Source organism: Pan paniscus, chromosome 10 (genome assembly GCF_029289425.2).
Source record: "Pan paniscus chromosome 10, NHGRI_mPanPan1-v2.0_pri, whole genome shotgun sequence".
NCBI classification, from domain to species: domain Eukaryota; kingdom Metazoa; phylum Chordata; class Mammalia; order Primates; family Hominidae; genus Pan; species Pan paniscus.
The window spans coordinates 133,723,851-133,742,911 of record NC_073259.2 but is presented as its reverse complement, the minus strand read 5'-3'; the positions used below and the strand labels follow the sequence as shown (position 1 = coordinate 133,742,911).

At 42.9% G+C, this 19,061-nt stretch overlaps 1 protein-coding gene across 6 annotated transcripts in view; it reads right to left on the bottom strand.

Moving 5' to 3' along the window:
* Nucleotides 1–392: 392 nt before the first annotated feature.
* The window catches only part of TMEM132B (transmembrane protein 132B), a 503,624-nt gene continuing 484,955 nt past the window's right edge, over nt 393–19,061 (bottom strand). For all 6 annotated transcript variants that reach the window (XM_055096359.2, XM_055096360.2, XM_034934821.3 and 3 more), the window contains 4 exons: nt 14,761–14,966; nt 8,480–8,750; nt 6,805–6,996; nt 393–5,872 (listed from right to left, as the gene is read on the bottom strand). In XM_055096359.2, coding sequence (XP_054952334.1) covers nt 4,727–5,872; nt 6,805–6,996; nt 8,480–8,750; nt 14,761–14,966 — 1,815 coding nt within the window. In that variant the 3' untranslated portion in view covers nt 393–4,726. The remainder of the gene's footprint in view (nt 5,873–6,804; nt 6,997–8,479; nt 8,751–14,760; nt 14,967–19,061) is intronic.

Genomic DNA, 19,061 nt, shown 5'->3' with positions numbered 1-19,061 from the left:
GCCCCTGCCCCAGATACATATACAAGACCAAGCCATTGACGAGCAAAGACCAAAGGGTGGACAGAGGTCAAAGGCTCTCAAACACCCGCAGCATCATGCATTTCAGCACTGACTTTCAACATGGTTTGACCCTGGACGGGGCCATGAGAAACGAGATCTTTTTCTGAGACATCTGGAGAGAAGCTTTCCCCAGCCTACTAGGATAACAAATAAGAAATGTTTTCAAGGTAAAATACATTGGCAACTTTTAAGAAATATTTTCTTTTGATGTCCATTTATTACTGCATCAAGGGTATTAAAATCTCTGGCTGAAAAGAAAAAATAAATCTATATTATAGCCAACCATACAGCTGCTTTATGGAACATGCAGATAAAATAATGAAACAACTGAAGAATGTTTAAATGTTTATTTTCATGTTAAAAACGATGTGTTACCCTGTGGTTAGAATATACTTTTATGCTGAAAAATGAAGTCACTTTATTTCCGAAATATTTCCAGAAAAAAAGAAAAGAAAAAAATCCAAAAGTCAAGAAGAATAAGATGAAAATGTTCTGGCAGATTCCATCATCAATCCCAACATAAGCCACAGCCTTTCTAGGCCAGAATTCCAAATTCAGTGCATTTCATGATGTTATTAGGTCTCAAATGTTTTTCCCACTATCAGTTTAGATATTTTTGAGTGGGATGTCTGTACATTTAAAAGCTACGATTTTGCATGCTTTCACTTTAAAAAACTCGGTGTTTCATTATATTGCCTATATTACATACAAAAATATCTGCAATCCATATTTTAGCATAACTTTTCCACCATCCATACCGTCCCTTTACATGACAGGTGATATGCATTACATCACACATATATAATTTTAATAAAAGGTGAGGGTTGCTGAGTCTATAAACCATCTATTGTGTCATTTACAGAGAATGAAATGGAAAATTGAGACCATTTTTAGGTAACTCGAGTAGAAAACACACTGGTGTCCCTGACTTGTAGGGTTCAGATGAAACCACGCTCTGTGGTCCTTGCTGTGAGACTGAATAGTTCCCTCACAGAGCCTTAATAGTTCTCTGACAGGGCCCCGACATCCCAGTAATGGGAAGACCCCTTTCTAAAATAATGAAACAAGAATGCTACCAAAATGCACAAAGGTGGACATTCTAAAACTTAAAAGTTAGCAAGTTACAAATTACTTAGTCTACAGATGTGGCAATGGGACAAAAATTAATCAACTTTCCCCCTGCATGACTTTATAAATAGAAACTTCCGTCTACATAGTCAGGATTATTATAGTCTGGGAATTTATCCTGGCCAGTGTGCAATATACAACAGCTAGGAAGACAATTATTCCTTCTCTTGGGACACATGGAGTATTCTGAGGTTTGCTAGGTGTTGTTTTTCCAGGGTAACCTTCTATTGTCTTTTCTTCTTGCCTTCTCTCAAATGCAACACACCTGTGTGTTTAAGCATCAGTTCTTTGGTGTGGCAGCTGCTTCTTGACTCCTGTGCTCTGCCCTCTACTGCAGCACATCTGGACCCTGGAGGCAGCGGTTGCAATCCTCAATGGTTCCAGGTCATACGCTGGTCGTCTAGCGTCTGAACCTCCCTTCATGTGACCACAGAGTTCACTGTCTGGTGCCTTCTCAAGAGGCTTGCTGGTGTCTCCCTCAGCAGGAGTCTGAGCATTCCATTCCCATGGGAGAGGAAGGGACTTTTATAAATGTTTGGTTCAGGTTGTTTATCAAGACTAATAATTTGGGTCTATCAGCCATAAAATCCTGGAAAATCCAGGCAAATCCATGGTCCCCAGAAAATTAGATTTCATGGCTTAATGGTTTATATCTTTACCCCCATTTTAGATATTTTGGGGCACAGCACCTAATAGTTGTATATTGACTAGCTGGAAAACAAGGTGCTATAACCCATGGTTTATAATCTTCAGGAAATATTTAGAGGAGGAAATGCTTTAATGACATTCTTTCATGAGAAATAGTATCCATGCCAAATCTGAGAACAATTGACAGTCACTGTTGATTCTTACTAAATAGTTTGTTGTCTGGCTCTTCAGTATTCACACACACACACACACACACACACACACGGGTATATGTATGTATATGTGTTTATATACATCTGGGTGTGGGCTATATGGTGGAAGGAACCCTTCCCCCATGGCCTTCCATTTGATTGTTATTTTGAACTGACTGGGTTTTAACACAAAGGAGCAAAGGTGGCTACACAGGAGCTGTATCACTCCTGGTGACTCTAAGTTATCACAAGAAGCATCTTCAGGACTGCGGCCAGTTTCCAGCCCTGCTGAGAAACCACTGGCATGTTTGAACGCTCCCCAGTTTGTTCCCTGCACCCCGTCAAGCACTGCCATCAGAGGGAATGCTCTAATTTTTATGTTCCTGAATAACACTCCCCATGGCAGGGATAATTTCCTTCACCTCCTCCCCAGTTATACCCCCTACCCAACGTCTCACTTTACCAGTGGGCAGGACCCTGCTGTATGTGTGTAAGAGATTTCCTCCCCGTTTCAGCGGAGGTTCATCATTTTCAGAAATGAATTCCCAGTCTTTCTGGAATGCCAGAGATCCAAAGGGAGAGACGATTGAAAAGCCTCATAGAAGGAGCCGACTCACCTGGATAGCTATGTGTCAATCAGCACATGAGCTTTCTTCGGTCCTGGATGGTTGGCTCTGAGCTACCTCTGCACCAGACTCTTTGAAAAGCTTTTGGCTGACTGAGGAATCTTCCCATAAAGTGTCAGCCATCTCTCTGCAAGCTCCTTTTGCAGCTAATGCCTGGCTCTCCTTGCTTCCTTATCCCATCAAACTGAACTACTTTTGGAACTTCATCAGCTTCAGTTCCTAAGCCCCATTTTATACAACTAACTGAACGCTGGGCTCTGGAGGTCAGGCCTACATCACTTGCAATTTCAGCACTGTTCCCAAACACACTACAGTCCTGTGGGCCAGAGATACAGGAAGAACTTTTTGGCTGCCACGTCATGGCTAGAGGAGGCGGGGTTGTCATGCTCCCACCCAAGGAAATCTATAATAAGAGAACAACTGAACGCCTCTCCTTGGATTAGCTCAGTTATCAGCCATTTGGAGTCAGGGCACTGCTTCAGGTGACCCCCTGCAGATCCTTCCTACTTTGGGCCTTTAAAATCATATTTCTTAGAGATGCAAATGGCTCAGTAAAGCTCATAATGAGGCATACTAGTCCAGTGTCTACATTTCCAATAATACAATCTTAACAAATATGTCATCACATTTTGCTAATCTGAAATTTTTGCCTTAAGACCATTCATGATGCTATTAAAATAACATTTTTATTTAAACATTATGCAGGAGTTGTTTCTTTTTTTCTCTTGCCGTTTTGATTTTTCAATAGCTGTGGTTTTTAATTTTTTTTTCTATAATAGCTGCTTCTTGAGTTCTGGAATAGTCATTTATTTGTATGGATTTTGGGGGGAAACCCACTGCTTCTCTCCACAAATGCACACCCTTGTCAATGTTTTATCTCTGCCAAAGTCATGATTGAGTTTTATTTATTTATTTTTTTTGGTCATTGTATGGATGGATTTCTATATATTGCTAACTTGAACTGTCATTCTACTTATTTAAAAAAAAAAAAACTTTTGTTCTGGTAAAATGGAAAGTGTAATCTGCATCTATTTCCTAGGCAATTTCCTTTCTGTGTAGGTCAATTCTACTTTAAGACTTCAGTTTGGATAGTAAATTGTGTTGGCCACAAAGCACTTGTATAAATACAGCTATGTTGGGGCCTTTTTACCCTCAGAAATGCACTCCAGGAGTTCCCCATGAGTTTTCAACAAGCAGAGAATAAAAATAAATGTTTGTGATTGACAACTTTTCTCCAAATGTTTGAAACTTCACATAGAAAACTGTAAAGAGATGGCCCTCCCTCACTGTATATTAACATTTTAAGTAAAACCCTTTGTCCCAGTGTTATACAAGAAAGTTCAACAACAAAAGGAAGGAAAAAACAAAGTGAGAATAAGCTTCTTGGATACCATCCCTAGATGATGAAGTGCGGAAAACTGGAAAAACCTGACATCCTGCATGGAGACCCAGGAAATAACATGGCATGGCAAATCCCAGGGAAGAAAACTCATGTGTAAATCAAACAGAGCTCAAGGAAAAGACTGAAATTTCTTCTCTTCATGTTTCAAAAAGAATTCCAGAGGTCAAAAGAACAGGTGCAGGTGCAAATGTATATAAAAATAATGAGCAGCGCTCATGACAAATCAGGATAGCTACATTCAGTCATCTTTCATGTATGTCTAAACTCAGGCCAAGGGGCAATAAGTGTCCACTGTGCTTTAAAAGGTCTAGAAATAGAAAAATCAACACCCAAATCTTTTCTAATTCCACATGGCCATTTGTCACGAGATGACTAACAATGTCTGTGGGGTCAGGTTTAATACATTTGCACTGAGCTCGTACCAGGCAGTCCATAAAACTGTTGTCTTAGAATTTCTCCAGTCCCCACATGTGGCTGTTTTAGAGGCATTTCCAGACTTAAAACCCAGCTTCTATAGCTCTCCAAACCTCTTTTACCTGCTTAGAAATGAATCCCACCAGACCTCCACAAATCAAACTTTGTTAAATCATCCCCTATTGCTGATCAAACTCACTGCTCCAGCATTCAAAAAACAGAAGGCATAAAGGTGAATACAAACATAAGAAAGGAGTTTACATCTGGTCTTGCAGTCTTTCCATATAGTCTCTAAAGTCCTGTGAATCCCCCAGCCCCATATCTTGGCAGACCCACTTGATGTTATCATCGCTGTCAAACAGGATGGAGTTGGTGTATGGGCCGCCGTCCTCTGGGAGGATGGTGGTGTAGGAAGTGAACTTGACTCTCTTCCTCTTTGGGCCCGAAGAATTCATAGGTTCATTTTTAATTTCTTTCTCATAGACATAGTCAGAGGGTCTGAGTAGTTGACTATGAAAAGTCTTCTGGGAACTGCCATTCAGAAGGAAGTTCCTCTCCTCGAACTGCAGGCCCCTGTCTATCATGGTTGTGCACTCCTCTGATGGGAGTGTAATGTCAACAGGGTTCTCCAAAAGTTCCACTTCATTCCCAAGCCAGACCCAGTCGTGGGAATGGGGGATGTTGCCCTGCTCACTCACAGCAAACCTTTTGTGTCTGTATTTCCAGGCAAACGCCACGCAGTTGATCAAGAAGACCAGAATGGCCAGACAGAAGACGCAGAGCAAGGCATACATGCCAATCTCCAAGTCCGTTAGCCCCCTTGAGGTCACTGTGAGGTCACTAGGATTATTGGGGTCCGGTGACTTCCCTTGAGTGGGGAAGCTTGTAAAGGCATCTGGACCACCACTTTTGAGTAACTTATTCTTCCCTTCCATGGGAGACTGGGGGGTTGGGCTTTTGTTGGTACTTTCCTCTTGGCCAACAGGTGTGCCACGGTGGAACCATTCCTGGACTGCTCTCTCCTGGTTTCCTTCGCGCTCTATGGAATTACTGAGGTGGTCTTTATATTCCCGATTTATGCCCTCAATATCATTGCTGCCTCCTTGGTGCTCATCACTACTTGGTTCGAATTTGACCTTGACATTTCCTTTACCCACGGCAAGAACACTCTTCCTCTTGGTCTTCTGACAAGGTTCACTTATCATCATTTCTAACTTAATCAAAGGCCCTTGTCCTTCACCCTCTGCAACCACAATTGGCCATTTGGACTCAAGGTTTGCCTGGACAGACACCACCATTTCATCCAATGATGAGACAGTAACAGAATAATCCTTAGGATCGTAAATGTCTAAAGGTGTCACCGAACCATCACTGAACAAAATCCAAGAACTTACTATTGCTTCCTGAGGAAAATGAAACCAAAGCATTATGTTATAATCAGATTCCTTCAAATTTGAAAACATAAGTATAATTTCCTATATAAATTGTTTAAATATAAGGAGAAGATTTCTATAGTTTTATAATCTTGAACAGTTCTTGTTATGCCTTGAACTGGTTGAACCGGCATCAATAATGTGCTGTAGCCTCACTGGTACAAGGAATAAATAATATACTTTAATGACTGCATTAAACTATAAATTAATTTATTGCATACATACAATAGAATTTGACTTTGACCTTTTTAAAAACATTTTGAAAGATCAGGCAATTTATCTGAATCAATTTCAGGTGCAACAAATCAGGCTACTGCTCAAGATAATATCACTTTGAACACTCTTCATTAAGAAGCCAGTGGGGATGGGGCAAAACATGCACTGGCTGGAAGGACTCGGGAAGGTGCATTGTGAGGCTGGCTGGCTTGAATGGCACAGTGGCTCTGGTATCTTTAGAAATAATTTATAGAAGTTTAGAGATGGGAGGACATTTTAGAGTTGACCATACTTATTGTAAACAGTAGCAATTTGGTGCCTGTTAGCCATGCTTAAGTAGCTGAAATGGAATTTCCAAGTATCAAAAACCACCTGCTTTGGCAAAAGTGAAAACACGTGATCCTTTGGTCATGGTCTGGCAGCAGGCTGTGCCTGTCACAGATAAGCCCAGGGGAAAGCAAATGGCGTATAAGGATGTGGTCGGCGTGGAAAAGCACACAACAGGAAATGTGTCTAAGCCACTGAATACTTTTCTCAGAGACAGGGTGGCCTGGATAAGAAGCAAGAAGCTTCAAGAATCCCCAGTCCTAGGCGTGAGGGCTCTCCTGCTCTCCTTCGCAGGATGTGCTAACTGAGAGAGAAGTCATCCCCACTGACCAAGGACGCAGGGTCCCTGGAACGCTCACCTGCTGTGGGGACTGAAGAACATCCAGGGCAGCGGCTGTGGAGACGATGGCCCTTTTGTCTGCTCGGTGTGGCTGCAGGGAGAGAGACATGCCAGCTACGAGCTGCACTCCCAGCTCCGCGATGGTGACTCGGTCATCCAGGACAATCACCGTCTTCTCAGCCAGGATGGAGTCAGACAACGGCGAGAGGACCTGAAAAGTCAGCGAGGAGACTCATGCATCTCTGCTCCTCATGAGCACCATGAATCCCTTAACTGGGGCTCCCAACAAAGTGCTCTCCCAGCCCTTGGCTCAATGCATGCATTTGTGGGAATCGGTTAGGGAAGTGTTATGCTGTTGTTCAATCACACTTCACAATTACAGGAGTTTTATAAAGATCATCTTGGTCTATTTACTTTCCTCTGATTTATGTCATGATAACAGCAGTGTATTTTCTGAAAGAATCTTGATTTAACTTACAGGCAATAATAAAAAACTGTCCATTGATATTAGGTACTCAAAGAGCAACATTTTCCCAACAACTAATATTTAGAATGGCACAGCTGGCCTTAAAACAGGGCAGGCATCCTGTATTACTTAGGTGGACCCAATGTAATCACATGAGTCCTTAAAAGCAGAGACCTTTTCCTGGCTGGGGGCAGAAGGGGAAGCCAGAGATTCACAGTGTGAGAAGGACTCCATCCAGCCATTACTGAAGGCGGAAGGGACCACGTGACAAGGAATACAGGTGGCCTTGGAGCAGAGTGACCCCTGGTGACCCCTGGCTGACAGAGTGCAAGGAAACAGGGACTTCGGTCAGTCCTAAAATCACAGAGAACTAAGTTCTGCCAACAGCCTGAAGGAGCTTGGAAGCCAAGCCTTTCCCCAAACTCCCAGATAAGAGCCCAGGCCAGCCGAGACCTGGAGTTCAGCCTCATGGTGCCCTGAGCACAGAATACAGCAGGCCCACACAGATGCCTGACCTGCAGAAATATTAGCTGACTAACGGGTGTTTTTTAAGCTGCTAGTTTGTGGTAATTTGTCACACAAAAATAGAAAACACAGAACATACCATGTTTCATCCAGCTTTGCCAAAAATATAGCTTTGGCTACAATAAAATCTGACTTAGTTAACTCTGAGCGGAAACATTTTAAGTTTGTATAAGGAAATATTCTGCACCATTTCTGCATAATTATCCTGTCAAATTGGCTAGAAAATAATTTAACTATCACTGTGATAAAGAATAGCTACGGATTATTATATTTTTAAAAACTTTTGTCTACTTTACAAGGTATGATAGAACTAAAAGGTTAAAATTCAAGGTTAGGAGGAAAAAAACTAGCTTTCAGCAGTATAACCACCTTCTATTGGTGATATACAAAATGGAGAATATGATGTTGGGGAAAAGATTATTTACACTACATGTTTCATTTAGCCTTCTTGGTAAAAGGGATTAGATATTTTTCTAAAGCCTCTAAAATACAAAAATTAATCTGAGTTTAGGTTATTAAAATTGGTGAATGCTCTATTGCTTCCCAGGATTCTCTTACAAACAGAGGCAATACATGCACAGTGACACACGTTGATATACATGTCCACATGCACATGTGCACACAGACACACAGCTGCACAACAGCATCTACCTGGCCACTCATCAACACAGACTGCTGTTGGGCAAGGCATGGCGGCGTGTACCTGCACCGTGGTTATTCCCGGCTCCCGACCAGCCAGGGTCCTGCCATCCTGTAACTGAGCGATTTTCGGCTCCTCCACCTTCATGAACTCGGTCACAAGGTCAGTGATGTCAAACTGCCAGTCGGGGCCCAGCATGTAGGTCAGCTGCCCTAAGTCAGGTGACTCGGCCACAAACTGGGTGAGAACACGCACTGTGGCGTGCTGGTACTGCAGGGAGCAGCCTCGTCCCTTCTTCTCCTCATCGTCCTCGTCATCGCTTTCCCGGGTAGGCCTGGAGCACAAGGAATCGAAACAGAACAAAGTCCTCATTGTTAAGAAGTTCTGCATGCCCTTGTTTTTCAGATTCTAGGTGAGCCCACAGAATGAAATGAAATGGTCCTTCTCCTGCAGGACCTGCTCAACCATCTATCCACTCCCTGTTCATTCACTCATTCCGCAAGCACACTTTGATGAGGATGATGTGCTTTCTGCTTGCAACAAGAATGGCAAGGGCAGCTCCTGCCTTCCTGACCCAGACAGAGGCTGAGGCTCTGTTCTTGGTGTCCTGGAAACTGGTAATTTTAAAATCATTCCCCTGTGGGATGGAGGAACCTAAGATATGAGTCAGAACTGCTGTTTGGATTCATTTTGACCCCTCCCATTGGACCTCATGCCAAGTTCTCTACCCTCTCACAGGCTCAGCTACCTCCCCTTGGAAATGAACATAGGAACAGCTGGCCCCTTTCCTCTCTCGTAGTTCCACATGAGGACCAAGTAGGTCAAGATATGATGACACCTCAGAAATGGCCCTTTAGGAACCCCAGACCAACCAGGAACCATCAGCAGTGGACGGTTCTAACACCCGACCTCCTCATCAGCTGAGGCCCTTGAGTCTGTACAGAAAGAAGCAACTTCCTGAGCTTATGGCCCTAAAGTTTGCCAAAGGATCCTCTCCTTCCACCGTCCTACCGTAATCTAAAATCACTGCTCTGTGAGCAAACCTGCTCAAGCTACTGCTAAAACATCTGAAATGTGTCTCTCCTGTTGCCCATCCTGGCTTCTCCCTTCCTTCCTTATGGCTCTGGCCCTTCCTCTCTCCCTGGCACCTGTTATCCTCTAACCTCCACCTGTCCACAATCCACCCTGAGAAAGTCTCTCTGGCTCTGCAATTCCAGAACATTCCCCTCAAGAAGTAGCAGTCCTGTGTCCCTTTATGAGAGTGCTTTGTTTGGTGACTACTGACCAGTCTGTGCCCTCAGTGCCTGGGGATTCTGTCAGGGGAGAAGGGGGGAAGGGGAGCGACTCATGCATGCTGAATCAGACCTACTGTGTGTCTTCTTCCACGTGCTTACATAATGATGAGAGCGGACATCCATCGCCCACGCAGCACACAACAGCCGTGCATATTTAATTCATGTAATCTTCACACACCCCCAAAGAGCAAGGTTGAATTATTTCCCTGATCTTACCAATGAGGAAACCAAGACATGGTTTGTGCGGCCACTCAGCCAGGGCCACACAGCTGGTTGTCTCCCGAGGCAGGGCCCACACAGCCAGACCAGCTGCCCCATCATGTGAGTCCTCTTCCTTTCTATAGCTAAGTCCATTCATCTTCACAACAGCTATGAAACATGTTCTTATTTTTGCATAAAGAAACAAGGCTCAGAGTGGTGAATATGTAGCCCAGATAGCTGGCAATTAGCAGGTCTGGATACAGCTCCATTTGACTTCTGAAACCCACCTTCTTTACTATATGACATTCCGCCTCCCTGAAAGGTCTGAGAACCATTTAGAAAATGATAGAAAAATTTTCACCAGCACAATAGCGTAACAATTTTGGTTTCCCAAAGTAAGAAATGAGTATCTCCGTGAGTAAGAGAGATGGTGTTAGGTGGCAAAGAAACATAGCATTCAATTAAAAAAATTGAATAACATACTGAAAAGTTATTCCCATTTTATTTTCCAGTCCTTCTGAATATGTCGCAGGGAATGTCTCTGTTCTGTGCTAGGATGTCTTTAAAGCTTCTCGGAACTAACTACTTTCCTTTAGTTAATAAAGACAAGCTCACATAGGCAGGCAATAGTGTCTACTCAGAATCTAACAACATTGTTTAATTTTCTTTGCAATAATTTTAGGTTAAATTTATTTTATGATAAATGACACTAGTTGACCATTTGTGCTAGCAATGGGAAGTTTCCTTTAAATTAATGGGTAAAATTTAAGAAGAACACCACTAGGCTTGTGTTTCACTAAAATGTGGCAGTATCATAACAATGGTCAATGAATACATCAGATGTTATAAATCCTGTAGTAATGAAACAAAATAATCCTGTTATTTTAGGACAGATTGTATCCTATTCATTTATTTAAACTTTTAATTTCAAAATAATTAGAAATTCACTAAAAGCTAAAACAACAACAACAGAAAAAAAAAAAAAAAAAAACAGGAGATCTTATACACTCTTTACGCAATTCCCTGAAGTTAGCATCGTCCTAACTATAGGAAAATATCAAAACCAGGAAATTGGCAATGGTATACATAGAGCTTATTAACATACAAGCATAACTTATTACAGTCTAATGATACCAAAGCTTTGCTACTTTGAGTGTAGATACCTTAGTTCCCTGTAAGTCCCATTACCCTGACCGCTTTTAATAATACAATTGTTTTAAGTATGTTTTTCTGTCTATCCTAAGTACCACATCAGATAATGTCATAATTTTCCCTTTGAATACCAAACATGATGTAAAAAATTGATGCGAAGGAAAGTCTATCCTATTCAACAGTGTTTTTACTCATTCTATCATTCTTCTTTCCTTTCTGAAGTTCCAAATCCTTTTCCATTATAATTTTTTCTGTTCCATTAGCCACGCTTTAAAGGTAGGTCTCCTGAAACAAACTCTCCAACTTTTGTTCATTTAAGAATGTCTTTATTCTCGTTTCATTCCTAAAGGATACTTTTGCCAGGTAAAGAATTTGAGGCTGACAGTTCCTTTCTTTTAGCGCCTGAAAAATGTGCCAAATCCTTCTGGCCTCCATGGTTTCAGTCAAGAAATTCATTGCCATTCAAATTGGTATAACCTCTCTCTGGATGTTTTTAAGACTTTCTTTGTCTTTAATTTTCAGAAGTTTAATTACAATGTGTCTTCACACGGATTTCTTTGGGTTTATCATGTTTGTGGTTTCCCAAGCTTTTTGAAACTATGTGTTTATGTCTCTTGACAAATTGGAGAGGTTTTCAGCCATTATTTCTGCAAATACTGTTTGAGCCCGACACCTTTTCTCCTCTTGTTCTCGGATTCTAATTACGGGAATCCTAGATCTTTTGTTATGGTCCCACAAGTCCCTGATGCTCTGTTCCCTTTTTCCCCCAAGCCTATTTTCTCTGTTATTGAGATTAAGTAAATTGCATTGTCTGTCCTCAGGTTCATTGATTTTATCCTCTGTCATCTCCACTGTACTGCCGAGCCTATTGAGGGCTTTTGTTCTCCCTCTTTCCTATATTTTCTATAATTTACATCTGGTTCTTTTTTATAAGTTATCTTTCCTTGCTGAGATATTTCCCATTTTAATTGGTTCCAAGGCTATTTGTAATTTCCTACTGAAAGCTTTTCTTTTTTCCTTTGGTATGGCTGCTTTAAAATCCTTGTCAGATATTCTAACATCTGATTTATCTGGGCACTGCCATCAGTTGATCACCTTTTCTCATTCAAGTTGTGGTTTATCTAATTCTTGGTATGACAAATGAATTTTTTCAGTTATATTCTGGACGTTCTGTACATTATGACAGGAAACCCTGGGTGCAGCTGAAATCTATTGTAGTTAAATTTGCTTTGTTTAGTGCCTATGTCCTAGCCTACTTTTGTGCACTTAGGTTCTAATGAAAATTTGGCTTGAGAGCCCTCAGGTGCTATTCTGGTCTGTTTTGTTCCCCTGGCACTGTGGATTCCCACAGTGAAGCAGGAATCCCACTTGAATCCCTCTGGGTTTGCCCATAGGAGACGAGGGCACTTCCCTGGGCTGGGTGGAGGCTGGAAGATGTCAGGCAGGCAGGGCAGTATCACTTCCCCCAGCGGCCCTTCAAGTTTCGGCAAGGGTTTTCGAGATCCACCTTGGCCTTTTGTTTAAAGCACACTTTTCTGACAATGAATCTCTTAAAATTTCTTCATCATTTGCTGTCTGGAAATACTGAAAATTTCAACATCATCAGGTCCCTGTTTCTTTTTGTCTCATAGCCCTTCCAAAATTTTCTCTATCCTCTTGCATTCTGCTATTAGCAGCAAGATGAATCCAAGTGCACATTCAGTAGTTTGCCTGGACTTCTCCTCAGCTAACTATCTGACCTCACTTGCTTTCCACACACCTGCAGGGAACAACCTTGCTAAGCACTCTGTCACCACCTAACCAGAATCCATGCTCCTCACCTCCCCCTGAACCCTCACTGGCAGCGTTTTTGAAGTTCAGATTTCTACTTCCCATTTGTCCACAATGATCTCGGCTTTCTGTAAGGTGACTTGGGATTTCTCTACAATGATCCTCATGCATCATGCACAATGTCTTTAACACCCACGTTTCTACTAACAATCTGTTCAAGGCAGTTGAGGCTTTCTCCATTATGCTCCTCAAAATCTTCCAGCCTCCACTCACTGCCTGATGCCAAAGGCACGCTCACATTTGAGGTATGAGTTACGGCTACATTCCACCCCTGGGCAACAGGCTCTGTATTAGTTTTCTATTGCTGCATAACAAATGACCACAAACTTCATGGTTTAAAGCAATGCCCACACCAACACACTCACAGTTCTGCAAGCCAGTAATCCAGGCAGGCTCAACTTAAGTCTCTACACAGAGATTCACAAGTTCAATATTAAGGCGTCAGCTGGGCTGGTCTCTTATCTGGAAGTGCTAAGGAAGAATCCACTTCTAAGATCAGCCACGTTGTTGACAGAATTCTGTTCCTAAGGTTATAGAAGTGAGGCCCTATTTCCTGGCTGGTTGTCATTTGGAGGCTGCTCTCAGCTACTAAAGATTACCCACATTCCTCAGCAAGTGGCTTAATCCACATTCCTCAGCAAGTGGCTCAATCCACCTTCAAAGCCAGCAGTACATCAGCAAGTCGTTCTCATCCTCAAATCTTCCCAACTTCCCCTTCTGCTACCAGTTGGCAGGAACTCTCTGCTTGCAGAGGGCTTATCTGTTGGGTCCCACCACCTGGCTAATCTCTGTATTTTAAGGTCCATTGATTTGGGATTGTAGTTACATCTGTAAAATCCCCTCCCAGCACTACCAGATTAGGGTTTGAAGAAACAGGAGATGGGGATCATGCGGAGGGAGAGTTATCTTTTTTTTTTTTTTTTTTTTTTTTTTTTTTTTGAGACGGAGTCTCGCTCTGTCACCCAGGCTGGAGTGCAGTGGCAAGATCTCGGCTCACTGCAAGCTCCGCCTCCCGGGTTCAGGCCATTCTCCTGCCTCAGCTTCCCGAGTAGCTGGGACTATAGGCGCCCACCACCACACCCAGCTATTTTTTTTGGATTTTTAGTAGAGACGGGGTTTCACCATGTTAGCCAGGATGGTGTCGATCTCCTGACCTCGTGATCCGCCTGCCTTGGCCTCCCAAAGTGCTGGGATTACAGGCGAGAGTCATCTTTAGAACTGTCTACTATAGTATATATCCATTCACTGAGTTCTGGGGACAACCCTTCAGTAATGTTATCATCCCTAATTGATAGATGAGGAAACTGAGAAAGAGATAGGTTAAATCACATGTCCAATGTCACACAGGTACAAGTTGTAAAGCTGGGGTTAAAATTCAGGCAAAAAAAGGAAGAGTCTTGCCCGGTGCGGGATGGTGGTGGGGAACAACTCAGGCAGCCTTATCCCACAGCCCACGGTCTTAACCACTGTACTGTGCTCCATGGAGGAAGGCTGACATTTACAAGCAGGGGAACTGAGAGTGAATAACATAGGAATGAACAATAAAGAAGTGAGTAAGGAATAGAAAATAGCTATGTCCTAAATGCCACATCTTCTGCTAGGTGCTTGTTATGTATTGCATTCGTTTTCCTGAATCCTAGCAACTGTTCTATGAGGTTGTTACTATTATCATCTTCATTATAATTTCCTCATGTCAAGGTGCTACTAAGTACTCAAGTCAGATCCATCTGAACCCAAAGCCCAGACCACGCTTCCCGCTGTGGATGTTGCTTCCCAACGGCTTGAGTCCCTGAGGGCCAGTTTGCCTCCCACAAAGATCTGGGCTCCAGGACAATCGGATCCACAGCCTTCTCTTTGATTCCTCACCTTCTGTTGGCAGCAACCGGGATCCTCCAGCCCTTGATCTGGCTCAGCTCGGTGTCTGAGATCTCAATCTGCAGGGGGAGCCTGGGTGCCCAGACAGTGACCTCGAACTGGGAGGTGAAGTGCTGGTGGGTGAAGTTCACAATTGTGTCCACTTTGCTCTTCATTTCCTTCCCATTCACAAAAATGGAATCACAGTTGTTGGAAACCTTTGGGAAGGAGGTAGAACCTTGAGATGCATCAGTAGGAAAAGCACAAGGAAAAAACAACAACAGTGAAAGTTCATGAACTGCAGCAGCTCTGATTTATTAGACACCAAAACAACCCAATGAACAGAACTTGTACAAAAGGTAATTTGTAGGCACTAATTAGTGACAAACACTGACAAATAGACTCCAGGAAAACTATTTTGTATTACAAAATACTGACAAGTAAAACCATTAACATAATTTAATGGAGTTATATAACCTCTGTTGCCTTTTGTGTGTATGTGTGTTTTTCTTTATCTTACCTTTTTTATGTACTCAAACGATCACTAATCAAACCCCAGGTGCCTCATAGTTCACTCTTGCACCATATCTGAAGATGCATAAAAGGTTTTTATGTTACTGAAAAAGCACATTATTCAAGTCATACTGAGGTTCTCTGAAAAATCAGGAAAGCTTTGCACTAGATTAAAATCCTGGTAGGCAAAATAGTTGTGAAATGCATTAGAAACATGGATATAATTATTTTTGCCCCATTCAGCTATAATTTTGCAGAACGAATGTGGCATTTCACCGTGGTCTTTTGACTCAGCACTTGGGGGTGGCCTCTCTAATGTGCATGCTTCAGTAGGTTGAGCATTAGACCATTTAAGTCCCCATTTTACTTCACATTTTCAGGATAAGCAAATAAATTGTTGCTGACTTTCTCTCCTGGACAATCAGGAAAATGTATTTATGTATCTAGGTAGAGAGAAGAAAGAGGGATCACAAATCATTTCATGAGCAGAGGACAGAAAATAAAAAGTATTGTGCAACCTTTGCATTCATACTGCTGAGGGGCAGTGTCAAGCCTGTGCTGCTGGCAGGGCCCCCACCTCAACCAGTGGAGCCACCACAGCCCCACTTTTGCAAGCCAGAAACTAGGACGACTTATTCTTGTTGCTTCTCTTCCTCACTCGAATCTGTAACTACAACTCAGGCCTCCCTTCTGAGCCCCAGACACACATGCCCAACTGCCTATTTGACATGGTCAAGTGAATGGCTCAAGAACAATGTCAGAAGTGCCCACTTCCAAACTTAAAGAGTAAACTTCCAAGTGGTTTGAGATAAATTACCACCTCCCCACCCACCCCGCCAAAAAAAATAGCACTAATATGAATGTGCTTCCTTGGAAATGAAATCAGCCTTTTGCCACCCAACAGCTCTACACTATAGCTCGACATGGAAACCAAGGAGAAAATAGCTAATGGGACACTTAAGACTCACCCTGCATCCCCAGTCACAGGGATGGATCCTTGTCACTTCCACTTCTCAACACCCATGACGTCTTTAGGAATCCTTAAGTATAATTAACATAGGCTACTCATTGGGAGATCTGCTGAAATCACTGAGACTTTGACTTGATAATCCCAGTCCACAAAGCAATGAACAAGGATTGCTGAAGAGTTACTGGAGTCTGGCTAAGTTCATTTTTGGAGCCCCTTTCCTATCCTGTCAGAACTTAGCAGTCTAAAGTCTTTTTCCTTCCAGGCCTAAGATGGTAGTAGATAGAGCTACCATTAGGCCTGATAGCTAATGTGTCTCTCATCCCCAAAATTCCATAGGGAGCTGAATATGGCATTTCTTTAACTTTTCAAATTAAAAAAAGAAAATCTACTTCTATCCCTCTCTTTGCTTTATTTTGTAAAAAGAGAGAGAAGAACAACAATGAAGCAAGCAAATTAGCTGTATTTTAGAGCATGTTTGAGGCAGTTAAATCTGCTTCATTGTGCCCAGGACTGTAAAGAGAATAATCAGAACAAGATCTCCATTCAGAGAAGAAAATGGAGTGGAGGGTCATATTCTTATTTTTAATAGATGCTGACACAATGCTGAGCCTGACTGCCATCCATTTAGGTACTCAAGGTGTGGAAGCCCCATTATAGAGAAATATCTGCCTTCCCAAGGAAGCATTGCACTAGGAGAAGGTGAAGGCTCAGTAAGACCTCTGATTTCCCCTGAACTCACTGCTTGTTCTGCCTGTGGCATGCAGACTACCTCGAGAGAAGGAAGTCCCCCCAACCCTGCTCAGAAAAAAAGAGATTGAGGTCCCCTATGATTTAGAAACCTGCAGTGGATACACTGGGGAGTTCTGCTCTCACTTCTCCCTAGCTCAGGTGGTTATCACCTATTGCCAGAACTTTCTCAGTCCAATGTTCTGTAGTGCAGACCTCAACCCTCTTGCATTTGTGGAAAATTATGGTTCTCCCTTGTTTACTGCTACCCAGCCACCCCCAATCACACTTCAAATCACTCTGAATCACATCCCACTGGAGAGAACACACCAGTTTTGGAAACTGTGAGGCCCTTTCTATGTTCATAAGGAATGAAATAATGTAACTGTCTGCATCCTTGTGGAGCACTACAGTCTTAAACCTGCCCCATCTTTTAGGAAGTGATGTATAGCTCATATGGGAAAAATAAATTAATTAAAAACATAACAAAGTAAGAGGGCTTAGCAATTCTTTATGTTGACTATCTTTTGAGTTTTTTCTCCTGGGACATGCATACCCTTAAAAAAGTGTATGCCTCCATTTTAAGTAATTCAATTAAAACAGCACAAATAAGGCTAATCATATTGAGTACTAAGACTTGAGGTATCTAACAACGTACAAAGGATATATCAGATATACAGAAACCACAGTTTCTCACTTCATGGTCTCACCAATTACAGATGACCCTCATTATTTGTGGATTCCATATTTGCAAACTCATCTACTCCCTAAAAGTTATTTGTAACCCCAAAGTCAGTACTTGCAGTACCTTTTTGGTCATTTGTGGAATTGCACAGAGAGGGGAAAATTTTGAACCACCTGCCATGCACACATCCCCAGTTGAGGTCAAGCAAGTACTCGCTCTGCCTTCTTGTCTCAGCTCTCATACAAAGACCAGAGCATGGACAATATAGGGGGCAGTGGAGCACCGTGTGGGAAGCTTCAGCTTGGGCGCTGGATCCAGTGGGACAGAATCTGAATCCCTACTCTGGCACCTGTTAGTGAGGCAGCCTCAGACAAGTCACCTAACACTTCCAAACTTCAATATTTCTTTTGTAATAGAAGATTATAGACTATTAGAAATGTGTGTGTGTGTGTGTGTCTATTTCTCCTACAAGCAAAGGTTCAGTACTCGCTAATTCAGTATTCACAGGGATTTTATAACTATCTCAAATAATGAGAACAAGACAGCTCATACTTGTACAGGACCTCATTGCCGCAACACTCTCCTTTCAATGCAGTAAGTCCCACGGTAATGCCACGAGGTGGGTGCCATGAGCCTCATTTTACCTGTACTGAATCCAGCATAGAGAAAGGGACCGCCTCTTGCACAGCATTTTGCGTGTGTCTAACACTGTGAGCCGGCACCTGACTGCTGACTGCTGGCCCAGGGCTGTCTCCTCTGCTTGGATCACCTCTGTCCTCTCCAGGAACTTCTGCTATACCAGATACAATCCAAACACCTTACAGGGGCCTACCAGGCCCTAATGCCCTGGACCTGCCTCCTTCTCTGGCCTCACCTTGCACGCCCTCCCTACCCGGCACAGGCCCCTCTTCACGTGTCTTCACTGCTCCCCTGAGCTCTCCTAGGCTTAGCCCCATCCCAAGGCCATGCCATGGTCTTCTGAGGATATGATCTGATGTCCTTCATAAGTGGTTTTCTACTGACCAGTCAACTATGCACCAGCACCTCTGCCTGACACACATACACTTTCCTCTTTTCTAATACTAATAAGGTTTTCTTTAGGAAATCCACTGCCCTCCATTCACCACAGGCCTCCCTAACTCCATCATTAAACCCGCATCCACTTTGCCAATGATTGGTTTAGGGGAAAGCACGTGCTATTACTCTGGCCAGTGAGCTGTGAGAAGGCTACTGGGGCTTCTGGGAAACATCTCCTTGATCAAAGAGACTCACCGAAAGTGGCGCCTCCTCCTCCCACCGCATGTTGTCCTGTGGGAACTGACGACAGGAACTGCTGCAGGGATCTCAGAGCCCTGAGGGAGCCAGCCGTGGCCCAGACTGACCCTGGAAGCTAAGGAACCCGGGCCCTTGACGACCTAG